At 30.8% G+C, this 20,828-nt stretch overlaps 1 protein-coding gene and 1 long non-coding RNA gene across 2 annotated transcripts; one reads left to right on the forward strand and one right to left on the reverse strand.

Annotated features, from left to right (window-relative positions):
* Positions 1 to 3,975: 3,975 nt before the first annotated feature.
* On the reverse strand, positions 3,976 to 8,666 carry LOC130933198 (2-methylene-furan-3-one reductase-like). Its single transcript, XM_057862748.1, has 4 exons — positions 8,375 to 8,666; positions 6,826 to 7,131; positions 5,122 to 5,281; positions 3,976 to 4,445 (listed from the first exon to the last, which is right to left on the reverse strand). The coding sequence occupies exons 1-4, from the start codon at positions 8,615 to 8,617 to the stop codon at positions 4,177 to 4,179; spliced, it is 978 nt and encodes a 325-aa protein (XP_057718731.1). The 5' UTR covers positions 8,618 to 8,666; the 3' UTR covers positions 3,976 to 4,176.
* LOC130933199 (uncharacterized) lies at positions 5,218 to 13,176 on the forward strand. The gene is made up of 3 exons (XR_009067644.1): positions 5,218 to 5,305; positions 12,222 to 12,268; positions 13,031 to 13,176. It is a non-coding gene; the product is annotated as an uncharacterized LOC130933199 (long non-coding RNA).
* The last annotated feature ends 7,652 nt before the right edge of the window (positions 13,177 to 20,828 follow it).

The following is a 20,828-nucleotide window of genomic DNA, read 5'->3' on the forward strand; positions in this document are numbered from 1 at the left end:
AAATGAGATTGTCTTTTATTTTGGTGTACAAATTTTTCTTTTCAATTTTGCTGTTAAATTAAAATTTCAAAGTAAACAAACAATAAAATAGTACGCTTGTAATTACAATATATGTTTCAATAATCCATACTACGAAGAAGAGAGTAGTGTTTATTTGCGGTTATTCATATTTCCACTATTCCATGTAATTATATTCTACTCTTAGATGATTAATCTCCTTTACCTTTTAATTTACTTTTCATTTTAATTGTTAATATTATTCTTCTTTACTTCACTTTTTCAATCTTCTTCCTCCTCTTGCTTTTTTTGTTCTTGTTTGGAATTATCACTCAACCTGTGAACCAAAGGAAGATAATAACGTAGTACTAGAACAAGATCAAGCAAACAAACCAAAGTTTTAATATAAAATCTAATAACATTAATCAATATCATACCTAAGTCATGACATTTAGACTTACGCCAATCAATATATATATATATATATATAGGTTGTGTCTCTGATGGCTATACCAGTGGTGGCTACAAATGACTACGTGTGTTGACTACGCAATAGAATGATAATATGGATTGTGAGAGTGTATCATTAAGTTTGATTAACATAGTAAGCAGTAACTTGTGTTTTTTTTTACGGCAGTTGGTTTCAAGTCGTGGCTTTTTTTTCTTTTTTTTTTTCTTTTGGAAGATGCTTGTTGTTTTTTAATTTTTAGGTTTTAATCAATTTTTTAATTTAAATAAAATTATTTAATTAAATTTTAATTAAAAAATATTTTTATTCTGTAGATAAATATATTAATAATTAAAATTAATTTAAATTTTAAATATTAATTTTTTTTTATTTTTTACCCATTTTGTAACATAGATATTTTATTATATTTTATTTTCTTTATACGTTTTTTATTTTTTTAAATATTTTATTCAATAAAAATTCATCTAATATTTTTTATTTTTTATTATTAGTTAGACTTTTTCATTATTTATATATTTAAACGTTAACACTTTTAAAATTATTAAAATTTATATTCATAAAATTTGTTTCTTTTTTTTAATTATAACGCATATAAAATTAAGTTATATACAAAATATTTTTGAAACACACCCAAAATCATAAATAAAAAATTTAAATTCAAATGTTAAAAATAAAATTAATTTTTTTATATCCTATTCGATAAAAACGCATCTAATATTTCTTATTTTTTATTATTAGTTGGATTTTTTTATTACTTATTTGAACCTTAATATTTTTTGAATTATTAAAATGTATGTTAATAATTTTTTTTCAATTATAACACATCTAAAATTAATAAATTATATATAAAATATTTTTAAAATACATCCAAAATCATAAATCTAAAATTTAAATTTAAAAGTTAAAAATAAAATTATTTTTTTGATATCTTATTCGATAAAAATGCATCTAATATTTCTTTTTTTATTATTAATTAAATTTTTTCGTTACTTATTTGAATATTAATATTTTTAAATTATTAAAATAAATAATTAAGTTAAATTTTTTAGATTTTATTCAATAAAAATATATTTAACATATTTTTATCATAGTATTAGTTAAAATTTTTATTATTTATTTGAGCAGTAATATTTTTTCATTTTAAAGCTTTTATTAATTTTAAAATTAAAATTTCAAATTTTATTTAATTTGATTTTATAATTTGTATTTAATTGTAATTTATTATTAATTAAAAATATTAATAATAAAACATAAATTTTAAAGTTTAAAATCTAAATTTTAGTTTGTATTTTAAATATGCATTTAATTTTAGAAAAGTACTAAATTTATTGGATGAATTTATTTTAATATTTTTTAATATTATAATAAAAAGATGAATAAAAGATCATTTTTTTTAGATAACTAGTTGAACTGTTTTTTTAAGTCTTGGCTTGGAGAGATTAAAGTTCAGTGTGTGCTAGTGTCATTGAATTTAGGAAATTAATTTTTGTTCATAATATTAATTGGCTTATTTTTTATGATGGTTGGTTTTCTGTGATATCTGTACGGGCTCAAATTAACCCAAAAAAAAGAGTGAAACCGCTTACAATTACCGTGTCATTAGCATAGTCACCGCTCCCTAAGTTTGAACTCGTGCAGTCAACATTTTTATTCAATCCAGTACGTGTCGGTGTCGCTTGATTACAGGCTAACTTGGGATAGCCACGCTAGTCACCAAACCTAACTAATCACCACAGACAACACCTATATATATATATAATTTTTTACCCAAATAAAATAAAATTCTTATTAACAGATTGTCCTAAACCATTTCTTATTATATATTTATTTTTTATTTTATGTAAATAAAATCATTACAGGATATATATAGGGTTCTACGATTTGTAAACATAAATCATTGTTCCTACAGCAATTTCGCAATATAGTTTGCCATTATCAAATTATTACTCTCTAGCTACCAAGATTTAGTAAGCGCATGCCCACAAAACACGAAATCGTTTGACCCAACCATAATTTAGTAAGGTCTAGTAGCAAAACACTAAATTTCTACATCCTATATGATTTATTATGTAGGAGATAAAACACAAGAAAATGCCATGGTTTAATAGGCACTTGATAGGAATAAATCACGAGTATACCACGGGAGCACTCAGATAAAGACGTCTAAAACGTCTTTTTTTAAAAATGTTTTTCAATAATTAAAATTTAATATATATAATCGATTAAATCATGTTATTTTTGTCAAAATTAGGTTAGATAAATTGATTTAACCAAAAAAATGGTGAATCAAATCTTGAACTAGTCTAAATTAATATTATTTTTTTTTATAAAAAATGACTACAATATCCTTATTATAGAGAATGACTAAAATACTCTTATTTTATATATATATATATATATATATATATATATATATATATATATATATATATATATATATATATTAATTTTAAAAATTCTAAATCCTAACCCTACGATAAAAAAATAAAAGGCTAAAATTTAGGATTTTTAAAATTAATATATATAATAGAAGTATTTTAGTCATTTTTTATAATAAGATATTGTAGTCATTTTCTATAAAAAATAATATTAATTTAAATCAGTTCAAGATTTAATTCTCCATTTTTCGGTCAAAATTAATTTGTCTAGCCTAATTTTGACAAAAATAACACGATTTAATCTATTATATGTGTTAAATTTTAATTATAAAAAAATATCTTCATAAAAAAATATTTTCAGCGTTTTTACTTAGCGGACTCTTACACAAATAATTAGTAGTGCATATTAAGGCTCTAAAATCATTTTTCTCTCAAACAATTTAGCAAGCACCCAAATCTCCTATTGACCGGCATTTGTTGCGACTAAGAAGAAAGGAAAAAGAGTGTAGTGATGAATGAGTTAGATCGTTTGTACCAATTAAATGACATTGCTTATGTGGCAGAACTTATAAACAAAGAGGTTAGTTGAATAATTTTTTATTTTAGCAATTTTTTTTAGATTTATTTGATTGCTCATTAAATTAGATTATAATAGGATGATGTTGAAATAGAATGGTGGTGATCGCTACTACTACACTAGAACGTGGTGCTGGAACATGATGAGATTTGGTTAGAGGTTGTTAGTTCTAGCTGGAAGAAACAAGCACAAAACAAAAGAAGTAAGAAGTGGGTTAATCCACTTTATGGATTCAAATTGGTGTATATATATGTAGACCCAAATTCGTGTATTATAATTTTGTAAAGAGAACTAATCTACATGCATTATTGAACTAAATAGTGTGTTTTCTCGTGGATTCTGAAAAATATTTTCATTCCTACTTAATTAACCAGACATTCCATATCACTGTATAAAATTGTTTCACCCATCTCTTACAAACTCCTTTCTCATTTGAACAACTATATATAGTTCTTGACATGGCCCAGGACCGGCCATACAGTTTTAGACAAATGTACAACAAAAAATAGGTAATTTATTTGATATATTTCAGATAATATTTCCAATAAGAATAGTTGATTTATTTGATATATTCAAATACTGTTACACATGATAGTTTGACGACAATTACAACCACGATACACAAACGTCATAATGCTCACTCTCTTTATCACACACCTTAAAGAAATGACAACAACATATATATTTCAATGGGAATCAAACTAAAGAAACCTCTCTTCTGGTCGAAAAGATAAAGAAACTTGTGTATATTATGTTCAAGGGATGGGATGAATGACTACTTTTCCCGTTGCTCTACGAGTTAGCAAATAAGAGAGTGCTTCAACAGTATGAGAAAATGGAAATGGAGTCTTGGGGTCAAGTACTGGCACCACCTTGCCACTCTCCAAGTACGGTCTTAGCTTCTGTAACATTGTTTCATCATCAGAAGGGAGTATGAACAGCATTGCTGGTGGAATTCCAGGAGGTACTATTGTTACAATTTTGCCACCTTCTTTCATAGCCTTCAATGCCCTTTCACTCTGTCCTGTATTCAGTTATTTTGGTAGTTAAGTAATTTAAGAGGAATGATAGGGACCAGCAGTGATGTATAACCATCAATTAGCCATCATCAATATTTTTAATGGTGTGAGATGACATCTAACGATATAGGATTACTCATTTTTCTTTTGATGGTTAAGTGCTGATCAGATTTTAATAAAAATGCTGACCCCTAAACTTTCTCATTATTAATTAGTACTCTACAATGCAAGTAAACTATATGCCCAAATGTACCAATGGAGTTAGTTCGAGTGATAAGAGGCTAGAATTTGTTTAAATAGGTGAGATGTGTGTGACCCGGGTTGAATCCGGATTAATCATACTAGGCGAACAAAAAAAACTATAAAATTTATTTTTTAAGTATGTGGGTACATCTGATCTTAATTATATATATATATATATATATATTATATTTTTTATAATTAAGATCAAAAATTAAAAATTATTAAAATATTGATATATCAATATATTTAAAAAAAATTTAAATTATATATTTAAATGTACTAACAGAGTTAATTCAAGTGATAAACGGCTAAAATTAAGTTATTTTTGTTTAGAGACTCACCCATCATAACTAGATACGCAACCAGGGTTGAATCCGGATTAATCATACAGGACGGCATAAAATATATATATATATATTCCCAAATGTAAAGCCTCACCTACGGCATCATAGACTACATCGAACTTTTCAGGAAGATCTTCAAAGTTCTGTTTTGTATAATCAATTGGCATGTCAACTCCTAACTTCTTCAGCAATTCCAGTTTTCCAGTGCTAGCTGTAGCTGCTACCACGGAAGCACCAAAAACATGTTTCGCAACCTGTCTTTGCCAAATATACGATGGGTAAGTCAAGTCAAATTCTACCATGTCATCAGCTCTATCAATTAAAATTCTCTTAACTTTAATTTTCAACTAAACATACATGGCATGAGAGACAAAAACAGAAACATTGTAAGCATATTAGTCAAGGTGAAAAGTCAGGTGAAGTCGATTGAACGTGAAGTTGATATCTGAGAGCCGTTAGATGAAAATTTAGTTAAATCAGTCAAATCATCTGACCGTTCTCAGATATCAACTTCACGTGAAGTCGACTGTCCCTGAGTTTCCACCATTAGTCAATTATTGCGCAGTCATCACCCATCAGCCGCCCCGTAAAATTGTATGTTAACATTTTTGGGGACTAATATAATTATTTTTCTTTTTTAGAGATTTATTTTATATAATTTTTTTGAAGGTTTCATTAGACCCTTGTAAAAAACTAAAACACAATAAGCAGTTAGATTTTTGTTGGGTTTAATTATTTTATTTGTCCAGGTAGTTTTATTAATTTTTTTTAATTAAGTCTTTACAATTTAAAGGTTTACGATGTAATGTTTATACTAAATAAAATTTTGGTGTTGAATTCTTATTGGTTATTAATTACTTTTCAGCAAAAAGATAATAATTCTAAAATATTTATTTTTTATAATATTTTATCATTTATTATATATCAAATACAAAAATGAATATTCTAAATTTTTTATAATATAAAAATTGAGTTATAAAAACTTAACTAAAAATTTCGTGAACTATAAAAATTAATAGGAGTTAAGCCTTTTTGTTATGTATATCAAATTAAAACAGGGACAAGGTTTACTAGTCAAAATAAATATTGTACTATACAGACGTGTGGATCAGGTAATATTTTTTAGGGTATTCGCCGTGCGGTTTGAATCGGTTTTGAATAAAAAATTCATCCGATTCGAACACTAATTTTATTTGCAGTGCGGTTTAGATTGGATGATCTTTTAAAAAAAAAATCGATCCGATCCGATCAAATTTCAAGCGGTTTGGATTGGATTGGATTGGATTTACGATTTTATAAATTAAAAAAAATTAAATACATATATCAAGTCTCAACATTAAATTTTAAATAATTAACAATATTTTAAAAAGCCAACAATAACATAACAATAGAAATAAAATTATAAGTTAGTTAAAATATTTAAATAAATAATATTTTGAACATAAAATATTTATTAAATAATAATAATGCATAAATAATATAAAAATGTATAATAAATTGAATATGCTATATAAGTATAATTGTAAATATAATAATAAAATAATAATATTATAGCACATTGTGCGGTTTGAATTGGATTGGATCGGTTATGAAAAGTAGATTCGAAATCCGATCCGATCCAACGGTTTACAAAAAATAGAATCTAATCAAATCCGAATTAATACAGTTTTAATCGATTTTCAGTTTGGATTGAATTAGATGAACGGTTTAATTTGAATCGATTTGAATTTGAACACCCATAATATTTTCACATTCTTAAAATTAAAATGTAAATATAAAAGAAAAAAAAATGTGATACCTGAACAACGAAGGTTCCAACGCCGCCAGAAGCTCCCAAAACAAGAATAGATTGGCCAGGAGAAAGGCCAACCTTGCGAAGAGCTCCATAAGCAGTTTGAATTGCTAAAGGAATGGCAGCAGCTTCAGCAAAGCCCAAATTTGGAGGCTTGTGATCCAAACCATTCTCTTGTGCAGTTGTGTATTCAGCCAAAGACCCAACATCTTTTGCCTCCACCATACCATACACTTCATCCCCTTCTTTCAACTTCTTCACTCCACTTCCTACTTTCACCACCACACCGGCAACATCATAGCCAGGAACAATCTTCATGCATCACCCACAAAACAAGAATAAAAAGAAACTCCAATTAATGCGGTTAGAAACTGTTAACTTATTTCAAAAATGAAAATATTTGGTAATAAAAAATAATTAGTACAAAATAGTTAAAACTTATTTTATTTAGTATTCATTACAATTAATAAATGCTAAATAAAAATTTTGTAATGAATGCTAAATAAGATAAATTTTAGTCATTTTTTTAATATTATAATTTCAAAAAATTGAATACTAAATAGATAATTATCAAAATTTATTATTTTTTATCAATAATTAATTATTAATATTTAAAAATATGTGTTAAAATATGTTGTATTATATTATTAGACTAAAAAAATTAAATTAAGAACTAAAAATATAATAAAAAATAAATTTTCATAATTTTTTAACATTTTTTTAAAAAAATTTATTGCAAAAATCACTTTTTTTATATTATTTTAAACTTTTTAAATTATTTTTATTTATATATTTATTATTTTTATAAATTTTAAATTTTAAATCTTAAATTTTATTTCTAACTCATAAATATTTAAAAAAAATAAAATAAATAAATATATACAATAAAATTAACTAATACTAACTAATTAAAGTTATTATCTATATTTATTCTTAGCATTAATTTCTGATTTATTAGAAAACAATTTAATATTCTCTTTAAAATGGTGTTAATTAAGCCTTGGTTAAGTAAAATTCTTATTTTTTAAAAATAACTTATTAAAATTTTTTACGTTTAATAAAATAATTTTTAAAAATTAAAAAATATAATAAACATAAATATATGAACAAATTTGGATATTCATTAACATGATGTTATATTAATTAAATTTTTCAATTTTAATAGGTGTCAACTAATTTTAAAAATAATTAGATAAAATATATATTAAAATTAATCATTAAAATTATTCATGAATATATAATATATATATTAAAATATAAAATACATTTTAAAAATAAATTTATATATATATATATATATATATATATATATATATATATATATATAATGGCTAAGTTTAGTATATAAATAACTTTTCTATTTTAAAATATACCTCTCTATATAAATATTTATTTCTAATTTTTAAAAGCACTGAGAGATCCGCCAAACGGTGCAGAGTAATTTTCAATCTGTCTTCATTCATCAAAAGCGATTTCTATATATTTGTACACAGATAACACAATATTCTCTCATCGTACTAACAGAAGAAACACATAAATAAATAGGATGTCTTACCGGAAATGGAACATGTCCAGCATCCTCATACACCTTACGTCCCTCAATCTTAGCATAATCTACGGGATTAATGGCTGCAGCAACAAGCTTTATTAGTACCTGGTTCGACTTGGGTTCAGGAACAGGAAAATTTGGATTTAACTTCAGAACTGTTGTTATCTTCCCATGTTCTGTATAGGCCCAGGCTTTCATGTGAGACGGCATTGCTGGAACTGACGGTGGGGTAGTTGATGCAGTAGCCATGATTTTGAGGTTACAAAGTTAATTAGAACAGCAAGCAATACCGATTCTATGTGACTAATTCGCTATTTAATTTCTACTGTGGGTTCGTCAATTATATATATTACATTATACGTACGATGATGACACGATCACATATGTCATGTTATTAGAGACCTTGTCAATGAAATTTATGGAGTTGATTAATCGACAACTAATTGCTTATTAATTATTACCATGGTCTTTTTGTCAAAATTGAGTTAGTTTAACTAAATTTCAAAAGTGATCTTATGGTAAGCAATTATAGTTGTTTTAATTTGTACTTTTAAAAATTATTGAAATCATTTTCTTTTATCAACTTGAGCTCTTTAATACACTCTTTTTCTCATGTTAAAAAATTTGGAGAGTAAAGTTTACACGACTAAGCGGGTACTATTAGCTAAATCATATATGAATTGGAAGTTTCGGGTACGGGTTGTCACTTGCAAGTCAAGACGGGTGTTAGACCGTTTTCTTAGAGCGGCAGGGGCAGTACCTAGTACCTGCAAAGACATTCCGATGTCCAAGTCAAAATCACTACAATATTTTGGGTCTATGGTCACGGTTTTTTTTGTCACGGCAAAAAACCGTGACCATAGACTCTATGGTCACGGTTTTTTATCGTGACCAAAAAAAAAGTTATGGTCACAGTTTTTACAAAAAGGGTGACCATAGGGTACCTATAGTCACGGTTTTCTAAAAAATGGTGGCCTAAAAGGGTCTATGGTCACGGTTTTGGGAGGTGACCTAAAAGGATCTATGGTCACAGTTTTTTACAGTGACCAAAAAGGGTCTATGATCACGGTTTTCACAAAAAGGGTGACCATAGGGCACGGTTTTGGGGAGTGACCTAAAGTGGTCTATGGTCACGGTTTTGGGAGGTGGCCTAAAAGGGTCTATGGTCACGGTTTTAGGGGTGACCTAAAAGGGTCTATGGCCATGATTTTTTACGGTGACCAACAAAGGTCTATGGTCACGGTTTTTCAAAAAAGGGTGACCTAAATGGGTCTATAGTCACGGTTTTTGGGGGTGACCTAAAGTGGTCTATGGTCACGGTTTTGGTGGGTGGCCTAAAAGGGTCTATGGTCACGGTTTTAGGAGTGGCCTAAAGAGGTTTATGGTCACGATTTTTTACAGTGACCAAAAAGGGTCTATGGTCACAATTTTTCGAAAGGGTGACCTAAAAGAGTATATGATCACAGTTTTGGAAAGTGACCTAAAGATATTTATGATCACAATTTTTGGAGGTGACCATAGATACTCTATGATCACGGTTATTCGAGGTGGCCTAAGATGGTCTATGGTCACCTTTTTTTTTAAATTCAATTTTTTTTATTTTTTTCACTATCCCTCCCCATAATCCCAAAAATCCCCCCTCCCTCCCAACAAAATCCCCATTCCCTCCTAATTAATAACTTAGGAAAAAAAAACCTATCACTTCGTCACATACAGCCCTCATTCTCACCGTTTTCCTTCGAGCCATCCCCCACCTTCGCCAAGCTCCTCCCAACCCCCTCCATCGTACGTCGTTTCCCTTCCTTCCAGCCCTTACCATTGTCGTTCACCTTCCTCCCAACCCTTACTTCGTCACAGCCCCCAAGATCGACGAAGGCAGAAACCCTACGTCGCTGAGCTCTTCTGTCGCGTCTCACCGCAAGCTTCCTGTCACGGTGAGCTTCCTGTCACCGCGAGGAAGAAGAGTAGGCGTCGCGCTCCTCTGCTATCCAGCCACCGTCGAACTTCAAAGAGAGAGAGAGAGAGAGATAGAGAGAGAGAGAGAGGGGGTCAGAAGCTGAGCTAGTGTCTGTCACCGCCTCCACTGCCTTCACCACCACTGTTGAAGCTCTGCTACGGCTGCTGCTGCTGTCTGAGCTGCCGCCAGGGGAAGCCGCTGCTACCGTTACCATGGGTGGAGTTCACCGTTGAGCTGTGCCCCGTTCAGTTTCACCGCAAGCTTCCTGTCACCGCGAGCTAACCAGCAGAAGCGTTGCTATTCGAAGAGCAACTCTGATTATGTGAGCAAGTCTTATTCGAAGCAAAATCCTCTGGGTAACATTCAATCTTCTACTTTAGGTTGAAGTATCTTCTAAGTAACGATTGGACAAAATAAAATAGGTTTTTATCTGAAAGGGAATGAAGTGTAAGTTTATAATTTAAAAGGAAAAAAAACAACTAGAGTTTCCATTATTCTAATTTTGCAATATATTACAAGAACTATATATGTAATTATATAACTTCTTAAGTAAAATTATATTCTTTTTCTTCTCTTTGGATTCAATCTGATTATCTGTAACACTCAACCTAAAATACAGTACTTAGCATATGTAAGTAGGCATATACATGCTATACACGGTTAAGGTTAATAAAAAAACCAAACTTAATTTTAGTTAACTCAAAATTTGGTTTAAACTCCATGTTGGTATTAGTTGATTAGGTTGCTGTTTGATTAGGTTAGCTTAGTTGAATTAGGTGGTTAGGTAGTCAATTGATTTTGTTGTGGATTTAGGTTTGAACTCTGATGTTTATTCTATATGAAATTGGTTTTCCTGTGCTGGTAATGACTTGCCCTGTTCTAATTTAGTTTCCTGCTGCTGCTTCATTGATCTGCCCTGTGCTAAATTAGTTTGCTTGGTGCTGTTGATTAGGTTTAAACTGATATTGATCCTATGTTGCTATTTCATTGATTTATTTTTGTGCTAAACTGGTTTATATGATGCTGCTGCATAATATTATTGCTGTCTTATTCTTGTGTTGGCTGCTGTTGGAATGAACAAATTCTAAATTATTTGTGCAATAGTGATAACTTTAATGAATTTCTGCCTAATTGAACTCTCTTGAGCTGACGAGAAAAAAAGAATAATTGAAGGACTCATTCTTATGCTTAATTTGAATTTTGTTCTATGTTGAACAATGTGTATATCTAAAGTTCAAAATATGACTTTAGTCCAAAATTGTGCGAGAAAAGTTATTTTGAGATGGTTATAATGGTTTATGAAAGCTTGATGTTTGAATGTTTAGATGTATCAAATCATCTGTTGCATGTGGTTTTACTGAATTTAACAAAATGGAAAGAATAATGTTGCCCCTTTGTGAATTTTCATGGAAGAAAGGTAAGGGAACTAGTCTATTGTTTAAGCTGTCAATGAAGAAAAGTGATGGGAAATTCATTTATACGGCTTGTTATTTACAACTTTTCTGTGTTTTTCCTATGAGACAAAATACAAATGCAGCATACTGGAAAAAAAAAAGAAAAAACAAAAAGGAAAAGCTTCATTACTATATAAATTTAAAATAGCCTCATCATGATTTTCCAACTAAATTCACTGAAAAACATGAACTAATGACTGCAATAGGATCTTTGCATAGATGCTACCAATGTGCAGATAGAGAAATGCCACATGAATGCAAGTAATTTCACCGTGGTGTATAATTCATTAATAGATTACTTTTTTAATTGTCTAAAAAAATTATACCATGCATGTCATCCTTTTCTAGAAGAGTTTTGAATTCTTTCTTTCATGTACTTTTAAATTATAATACGTTTATCTGCCTATTTCTTGATGCTATTACCATGTAAACTTTCCTACAGGTTTAGCTCTGATCCAGAAACATCAATGGGACTAGTGCAACATGAAGGTAGGCCATGTGACATTTTAAGATGTTCTTGATATCTGGGTTTTAAGTTAGAAGCTGGAAGAAAGATTTACAAACATAAGTGTGAAGCAATTTACTTTAAAAATTGTACTGAGTGATGAAAATCTTTTTGCTACATTCGTTTTATGGGCAAGGTAGTTGTATGACTTTTTGTTTTGTAGTTTAGCTTGTATCAATCAAATCAAAGTTGTCATTCATGGTCACTTTGCTTCAATCTACTTCGACTAAATAGTTCTTGAGCTACTAAAGTAGCTATTTTTCCCTTCCTTCTTAAATGGAAGATGCTTGGAACTATAAGATAAGGAGTAGTTATTTTTTCATGATTTCTTTGTGTTCCCTATGTATATATTTTTAGGTTTAAATAAATGGATTTTAATTATGCCCTGCTTTGCTTATTCTCGGTTTTTTGAGCTTGGACCCAAATCATCCAACCAATAAATTAATATCAGTTTTATTTTGCTTGGTCTGTGTGAGCATGTATTGAGATGTACTTGCTTCAATTATTCTTTATTACTTCCCTTTGCAAATTTACATTTTCCTTTGCTGATTTGGTAAATACATTAGAGGACTGATTTTCTGTAGTCTGTGTGTGTATTCCGTGCTCTGTCTTTTCATTACCTGATCAGCTGATCTGTTCATAGCATGCTCTTTCCAATGTTAAAAAAATAAAATTAAAAAATATAGTTTTTCTCGTAAATATAGATTTATCTTCTCCTGAATTTTTTTGTTTTGTTTTGTATACAGGATATTGTTTTTGGACTGGTAAAGACAAAAGGAGTTGAGTAGTTGTTGTGGCACCAGTGTATAACAACTTCAAATGGCATCTCAAAATGAAGGAACTAAGCAGTAAGTTTATATCATACTTGATATATATTATAATTTGATCTTCTAATTATTTAGGTAGTGTGTATATGGTAGCTAGATTGTCACTATAATTGACCTATTAGACCATGTTTAGTAAGTTCAGATATTTGCATTATTAGGTTTAATCATGTTTTGTCAAAAGATTGGATGGATTCACCAAGATTTGAGAACGAGTACATAGTTGGTGTAAATAGTTGGTGCAAGTAATGATAGAAGCAACCCAACAATCTTCGCCTGACGCGAGTAGTGCACCAAATGATGCGCAACGAAGCATTCCTCCTTCACTTGGATTGAACCATGTATCAAAGGATATGGAAGTAAGTACTGTTCGAAATTTCTAGTTAAATTAATAGTATGCTTTTGGTAAATGATATATCATGAATTTGAGTTAAAGTTAAGGTTTTAGGATTGTGAATCATTTATAATTATGCATGGATATTGGCTGTATATATGTTGCTCTCTATTCTATGTTAATGAAAGAATATGTTAAGAAAAACAAAGTTCATATTATATTGTATCTTTGCTTTTTACTCATGATGTCTCAATTGCTTGTCACTTGGTATTTTTTTTTTTGAGAACTTAATTGTCGTAGTGATAGCTAATTACAAGAATAATGGGATTGAGTTTACAAATTTGAGTGGAATTAGTTTTTTCTGTTAAAAATTTCCTTTGATTAAATTCCATGTTAGTGTTAGTTGATTAGGTTGCTGTTTGATTAGGTTAGCTTAGTTGAATTAGGTGGTTAGGTAGTCAATTGATTTTGTAGTGGATTTAGGTTTGAACTCTGATGTTTATTCTATCTGAAATTGGTTTTTCTATGCTGGTAATGACTTGCCCTGTTCTAATTTAGTTTCTTGCTATTGCTGGTTTTTCTAATTTGGTTTTTAGGCTTGCCCTGTTGCTGTTTCATTGATTTACTTTTGTGCTAAACTGGTTTATACGATGCTGCTACATAGTATTATTGCTGCCTTATTCTTGTGTTGGATGCTGCTGGAATGAACAGATTCTGAATTATTTGCGCATTAGTGATAACTTTGATGAATTTCTGAGTCTAAGCTATCACTACTGCTGCATTCTTGCAATAGCTGCTGTTTGAAGTGAATGATGGTTATGAATAATTCTTGAGTGTTGCTGTGGATGAATGTTTCCCTTCTTTTCCTGCATATATGTTGCATCATCAAAAGCATTTTTGTAAGATATCTAACATGTTTATTTCTTTTACGTGCAGGAAGACATGATGTGATGAAGAAAATATGTTCCATACAAATATCACAAGGGATGGGTCTTACAATGACCTTAGTTATGTAAATGTAATATTTTGATGTGTTACATACTTTTTGAGGTATTACATGTAATTGAAAAAATTTCACACTATTTTGATTTGTGTTGTTTAGACTAAAAATTAAACATATCTATCTTATAATGAAACTTTTATGATTTAGATTTCTTGAATTTCTTGTTTTTAGATTTATTTTATGATTATTATCATTTTGGGATGTGATTATAATTTAAAAAAATTGAATTTCATAAACAACAACAAACTATAGTCACCATTTTAAAAAACCGTGACCATAGAGGCTATAGCCACGGTGAAAAACAGTGACCATAGATAAGGCTATGGTCACGGTTTTAAGAAGGGGTGACCATAGAGACTATGGCCACGGTGAAAAATCATGACCATAGATAGGGCTATGGTCATGGTTTTAAGGAGGGGTGACCATAGAAGCTATGGCCACGGTGAAAAACCGTGACCATAGATAGACTATGGTCACGGTTTTAAGGAGGGTGACCATAGAGTCTATGGCCACGGTAAAAAAAGGTGACCATAAATAGGGCTATGGTCACGGTTTTAAAGAGGGGTGACCATAGAAGCTATGGCCACGGTAAAAACCGTAACCATAGATAGGGCTATGGTCACGGTTTTAGGTGGGGTGACCATAGAGTCTATGGTCACGGTGAAAACAGTGACCATAGATAGGGCTATGGTCACGGTTTTTTGATCTATGGTCACAATTTCAATTTTCAAAATCTGACACTTTAGGCCATGTTTTTACCTATGGCCACGGTAAAAAACCGTGACCATAGGTCCAAAATCGTGACCATAGATCTATGGTCACCTTTTTTACTAGCTATACCGTGACCATAGGCCTTTTTTTTTGTAGTGAATGGATCTAAGACATATATATCTCGTGGTAGTTATCTCATCTTATTTTATTTGACCAAAATAAGGGAGGTATTTAAATTTGAATGTTGGTTAGAGATTGTAGAACCGGTTTAGGCTGTCATCATCTTATCTTATCTGGATAAGATAATGGAAGTATTTGAATTCAAATGTTGGTTCAGGATATTAGAAGTTATTGATCCATTTTTGGGTCATGAGGATGACCTAATCTTAAAATTGTCAGGTTCGGTGACCGTTCCGAGGAAGGACCCGAAGATCAGGTCCATAATAATATAGAATCCATAAACTCTTATCACGGGTGGATCTAGGATTAGTAGAGGAGCCAAACTTTATAATATAAAAATAAAAAATACTATTTGCACACTTAAATTAGTCACTAAAATCATCCTATTCATTGCATTGATTAGTTCTTCTTCTGAAGCTACCAAATTAAAAACTTTGTAAAGGGATTGCAAAGGATTCTCTCACATTATTCATGATCTTGTTACATGGAACCGTTCATCCAAGCCCATAAAGAACCTCATCACCTTTTCTTTCTCCATCTTCTTCTTGTCGCAACCGCGCTTGTTCTCACCAAGTGATTCAAAGCATACTGAACTTGATTAAATATTCTGTCACAGTTCGTGTTTCTTGTTTCAAGGTGTAGATTTCTTTTTTAATATATGAAATTATGAACTGATCATGGGAGAATAATATTCCCTCAAATCTCTCCACATGTCAATTGCATTAGGCAAGGTTTCGTTATTGATGTCCATGCACAATCCCAGCATCTTTCTCAGTTTCATTGAATTATTTTGTGTGATAATTAGACTATAGCAACAAAAACCATATTATACAAGATAAGTAAAAAGTAAAAACACAGCACCACAAAGAAAAAAAATCTAACACTCAAATGTAGTGCATGTAACTAGATTTATGAATTTTGTCTATTCGAAAGGAGGTTTATTTAAATCTATAGCCTCCCTTATTAAAATGAACAGATGAAGGTTCTTGATGACTTAGAGAATGAGGTTGAATCTATGGCCTTCTTTTAAACTTGATTAATTAATCCTCAAATCAGAAAATGAAACTTAGTTTCTGTTCAGGCTGCGAGATTAATTATGTAAGAGACAATTTTATTTTGTCTCATAACACTTGAAAATAGAATCAGAACAGGAAAGAAGAAGATGACAAAGCCATGTATCTTGATTTAGCTACCTTGTCCAATGCAGCCTACATCCGGTCTCCACCATAACAGTGATGAAATTTTCAAGTATTACGTACATCAATTCCCAATGATTCAACCTAACCCTATCACGGACAAATCATGCTTCTACCTAAGCTTAACTTAGCTAGGTTCACTCTCTAGACTTTCAACACATTAAATGCTCACCCAACTTAGTCAGGGATACCTCACAGCCACAGGTACATGATACAAATAAAAATACAATAAAAAGAGATAAGACATAAATCTTGACTTTTCTCTCCAAGTACCTCTCTTTGCCTTTTCTCTCAATGGCTTTTTTTTAATGTCTCACATATATATTTTTTACCACTAAAGTAAAATAAAAAAGATAAAATTTACAAACAAAATATTCAATGATAAATCATAAAGGAAATGATGTTGAACAGCTCTGAAGCTATAGGATAAACCGGATTTAGTTCTCTCATGTGAAACTCTTCATCTTGGAAGAATATTCTTTTGATGTAGAAACACTATCTAAAATGTTGAGCAAGAACAGTAGAGAAACTCTAAATCAAACATTGTTTCTGGTTCTCTCTCCTTGAACAAAACTAAAGTTGATTTTTCTTTTTGTATTTAGTTCTATTTCCACAGCCAGGGCTTGCTTCCCAAAGTCAGCTCCTTAAATCTTAAGCCAGCTGAAGTTTTCCTTTCTTTTTCTTCCATCAGATCAGAAAATCAGGGAGAGATGAGCAGTAGCAACTTGCTTCCTTGATGAATTTTTTAAATCCAAATCCTTAATCTAGTACTTTGGACCCAAGTTTCAATATTAGCCATTGATTCATAGCAGATTAAAGTAATCTCCACTTTCTTAATGTTACCCAAAATGGTTATGCAGAGGAGAAGGTGAAATCAATAAGTAATTAACTTGCATGTTTATGAAAATATTTTATCTTTTTCTTCTGATTTAGCTTGACTTGAACATTATGCTTTCGGCTCCAATTTTGATTTGACATATCCACTAGAATTTGCTTTTTCTTTCTTCCTCTTTGGTGCTTAATGAGAAAATGTTCTTCTCTTTCTTCTTTGTGCCATACCCGAATAATCATAACACCACAATCAGCTAGATGCTATTCTTTTCATGAAAGCAATGGATTGGACTAGAATGAAAGCTTGGTCCAAGTAGCTAAGGTTCAGGTACTTGGTTCCATTATTTTGGGCTGCATACTAGCACTTGGGTCTTTAACACTAAATGATACATCACAACACTTTTGGGCTATCAATCCATTTACAATTATGTTTGTCGTCACCAAAATGTTATTATTGTTTGCTAAACTCAATAATCTCTCCATTGATGACAAACATCATTTAACATGGAAATAAAGGAAATGGAATAACAAATTTAGATTAGAGACTTTTCTTTGATGATTCTAGTTCAAATGTGATATGCTCCCCCTTTCTCTCAAGAAATAATCATCCTTAATGTAAGCTTCTTCACAAACAACACACATGGCATACTGGCATAAAATTAGAATTTCAGCAGCACATATAAGAGAATATCGTTGAACATGAGCAACTTAATCATCAAAGCATAATATTAATCATCAAATATCATTTGTCTTAATCTATCCTAATTATCCATATTCCTCTACACTACTCCACTTTTTGTCATCAAGAAAAGAAGTGTATTCCAGTTTAGACTTATAAGAAATAGGTTAGACTCCAAAAACATAATCACAAATGAAGCAAGTGCTTAGTTAAGGGTACAATTATCCAGAGAACAAAAGAAATAGTTGCTAAAAATAAATTGTCTCATAAAACTAAGTGCAACAAAAATAAAAATCTTTAACATGAGACATCCCTAGGCATCCGAGCCTTCATCCTCAGTATTCGGTAGCTCTTTTTGATTAGTTGCCATGGTGTCATCTTCATGAATGTTATCCACATACTTTAGAAGAATTGCAACTCTATCCTTTGACTTGCGCAAAGCATTTTCATTTCGAACGGCAAGCTTTTTCTCTTGTTGGCTTGTGGAGATGAGATAATTGGACAAATGCACAAATTTCTACAGAACATCCTTTACAATTCCGTACAGAAGAGATTTGTACTCAATGGAGGCTGATGTTCCAATAGTAGATTGAGGAGAAATGTTGTCAAGCTCTTCTTCTTCATCATCAAAGACCACTCTTTCAAATCTGGTAGGTCCTTTCTTTTGTTGTTTCACTGCACCACTCCCCTTTAGGTAAGAGTTTCTATTTTCAAGTGACTCATTGGTCAGGTCAACACCAAAAAAATTCAAAGAAGCAGGTTAAAAATATGCCATAAGGAAGTGACACATTCTTATCACTCTTTATACAGTCATACATATGCCTCATCATTAAATAAGCAAAAAAAATTTCAATTTTCATAATGATAGCATACAACACCAGTATGTCATAAAATGAAACCCTTTGATATGAATTGCTTTAAAAGAGGATGATGTGGTTAACTATGCGATGAAGTTGTGCACGAATATGACCTAGAGCCTTATGAGTAGGAAAAAGACCATCAATGAGAGAAATGTTTTCACAGACAGAAGCTAGGGCTTGGTATGAGAGACCTAAACCTTCATCCCATTTTTTCGAAACATATGCATTAATACCAACATTAGAGTACCCTAGGGCTTCACTGATAATTTTACTGTTTAGATTTAATTCAAGCCCTTTGACATAAGAATGAACATTTTCATCGTGTAGATCATGTTAGCATAGAATTCATGGATAAGGTCAGGGTAGATAGACTTTTTATTTTAAAAAGATGATTTCAGTCCAAAAATACTATGTTTATCACAAAATCAAGACCTTTCTATTCTGAAGCAGGCAAATCAGCAAGATAGGTAGGGCATAAAGGACGATGAACAACAACTCCCTTATAAAACTCAAAGTTCATAGCAGAGAAAAAATGAAGAGGGTTAAATTGAGAGTGAGGCATGTTTGAAAAGTAAGATTTGAAAGCAAAAGGGTCAATGTTTGGGGGTCCTTTGATTGAGCGAAAAAGAATACGAGGGTAACCTCTCTGAGAACGTCGAGGAACAAACACGAGGCTCTTCTTCAGTCACTGGATATTTTTTCTTTGAAGCACTTGGGCGAGAAGGAACACTTGATGGTTCGGCTGCCTAAGAAGAGGAGGGATGATGTGCCGTTGTCTTGGTGTGAGCCATCGGTTCAGAGTGAAGAGGAGAGGGAGATGGAGATGGTGTATGAGAATGTATGTGAACATGAGTATGGGAAGGTGCTTGAGAATTTTCAAGAATTCTGAGGAGTTTATGAGTGAACATGTCTCTTCTGGTAGCGATTTTCTTCCTCATCTTAATGACACAGGGGTGTTGCAGCTTTTTTAAAGAAAAAATTGAAATGATGAGAATGGGAAAATGAAGAGGCATGCAAGGTATATGAAGAGTTTTTGTTTTGCAACTACAACAAGTTAAAGCAGTTCTTGGAAAAAGAGAAGTTCAAAGCCCTATAACAACTTAATTTGAAAAGGATTTAACTTAAAGATGAAAAGTTGTATTTTAAAATAATAATTAAAATACAAAAAAGACAAAAGTTTGAACCAAATTTTCAATGTATGACAAAAAAACCAATGAAGCCCACTTACATACAAACAAATTCATATTGGGCCCAAAAGGATTGTCTTTAAGGAAACACAAAGGATCACTTGTTATCTGAAAAAAAAGCTTGGCCCACTTGAAATTAATTCAAAATTAAAGATCAGAGTCAACAATCCACGTTGAAAGCCCTTCATCTGCTCATAAATATCTCATTTTGACCTATGAGACAAAAACTTCAAACACCATATCAGTAATATTTAACACAAAGATTAATAACTGAGAATGCCCAAGTTAGTTCTTAATTTATAGAACTTGTCTTCAGCCAAGGATTTTGTGAATATATCAGCTAGTTGTTCCTTTGATTTAACAAATTGAATATCAATATTTTCCTTTTGAACATGTTCCCTAATTGAGTAAAATCTCACTTCAATATGTTTTGTTCTTGAGTGCAAAACAGGATTTTTGAAATATTAATGTCAATCAAGTTATCACAAAATAGAAGAATATTTTTAGTTTTCAATTTGTAATCAGCTAATTGAGTTTTTAATCATAACAATTGGGAACAATAACATAAGGCTGCACTTTGCCAGTGGATAGAGCTACGCTGGATTGGTTCTTGCTTGACCGAACATTTAGAGATCTGCCCACAAAATAGCAAATTCATGAAGTGCTTCTCCTATTCACTCTATCTCCAGCAAAATCTGCATCACAATAACCAACTACAAAAAAAATAATCAGACCTAGG

This window comes from Arachis stenosperma, chromosome 6 (assembly GCF_014773155.1).
Source record: "Arachis stenosperma cultivar V10309 chromosome 6, arast.V10309.gnm1.PFL2, whole genome shotgun sequence".
NCBI lineage: Eukaryota > Viridiplantae > Streptophyta > Magnoliopsida > Fabales > Fabaceae > Arachis > Arachis stenosperma.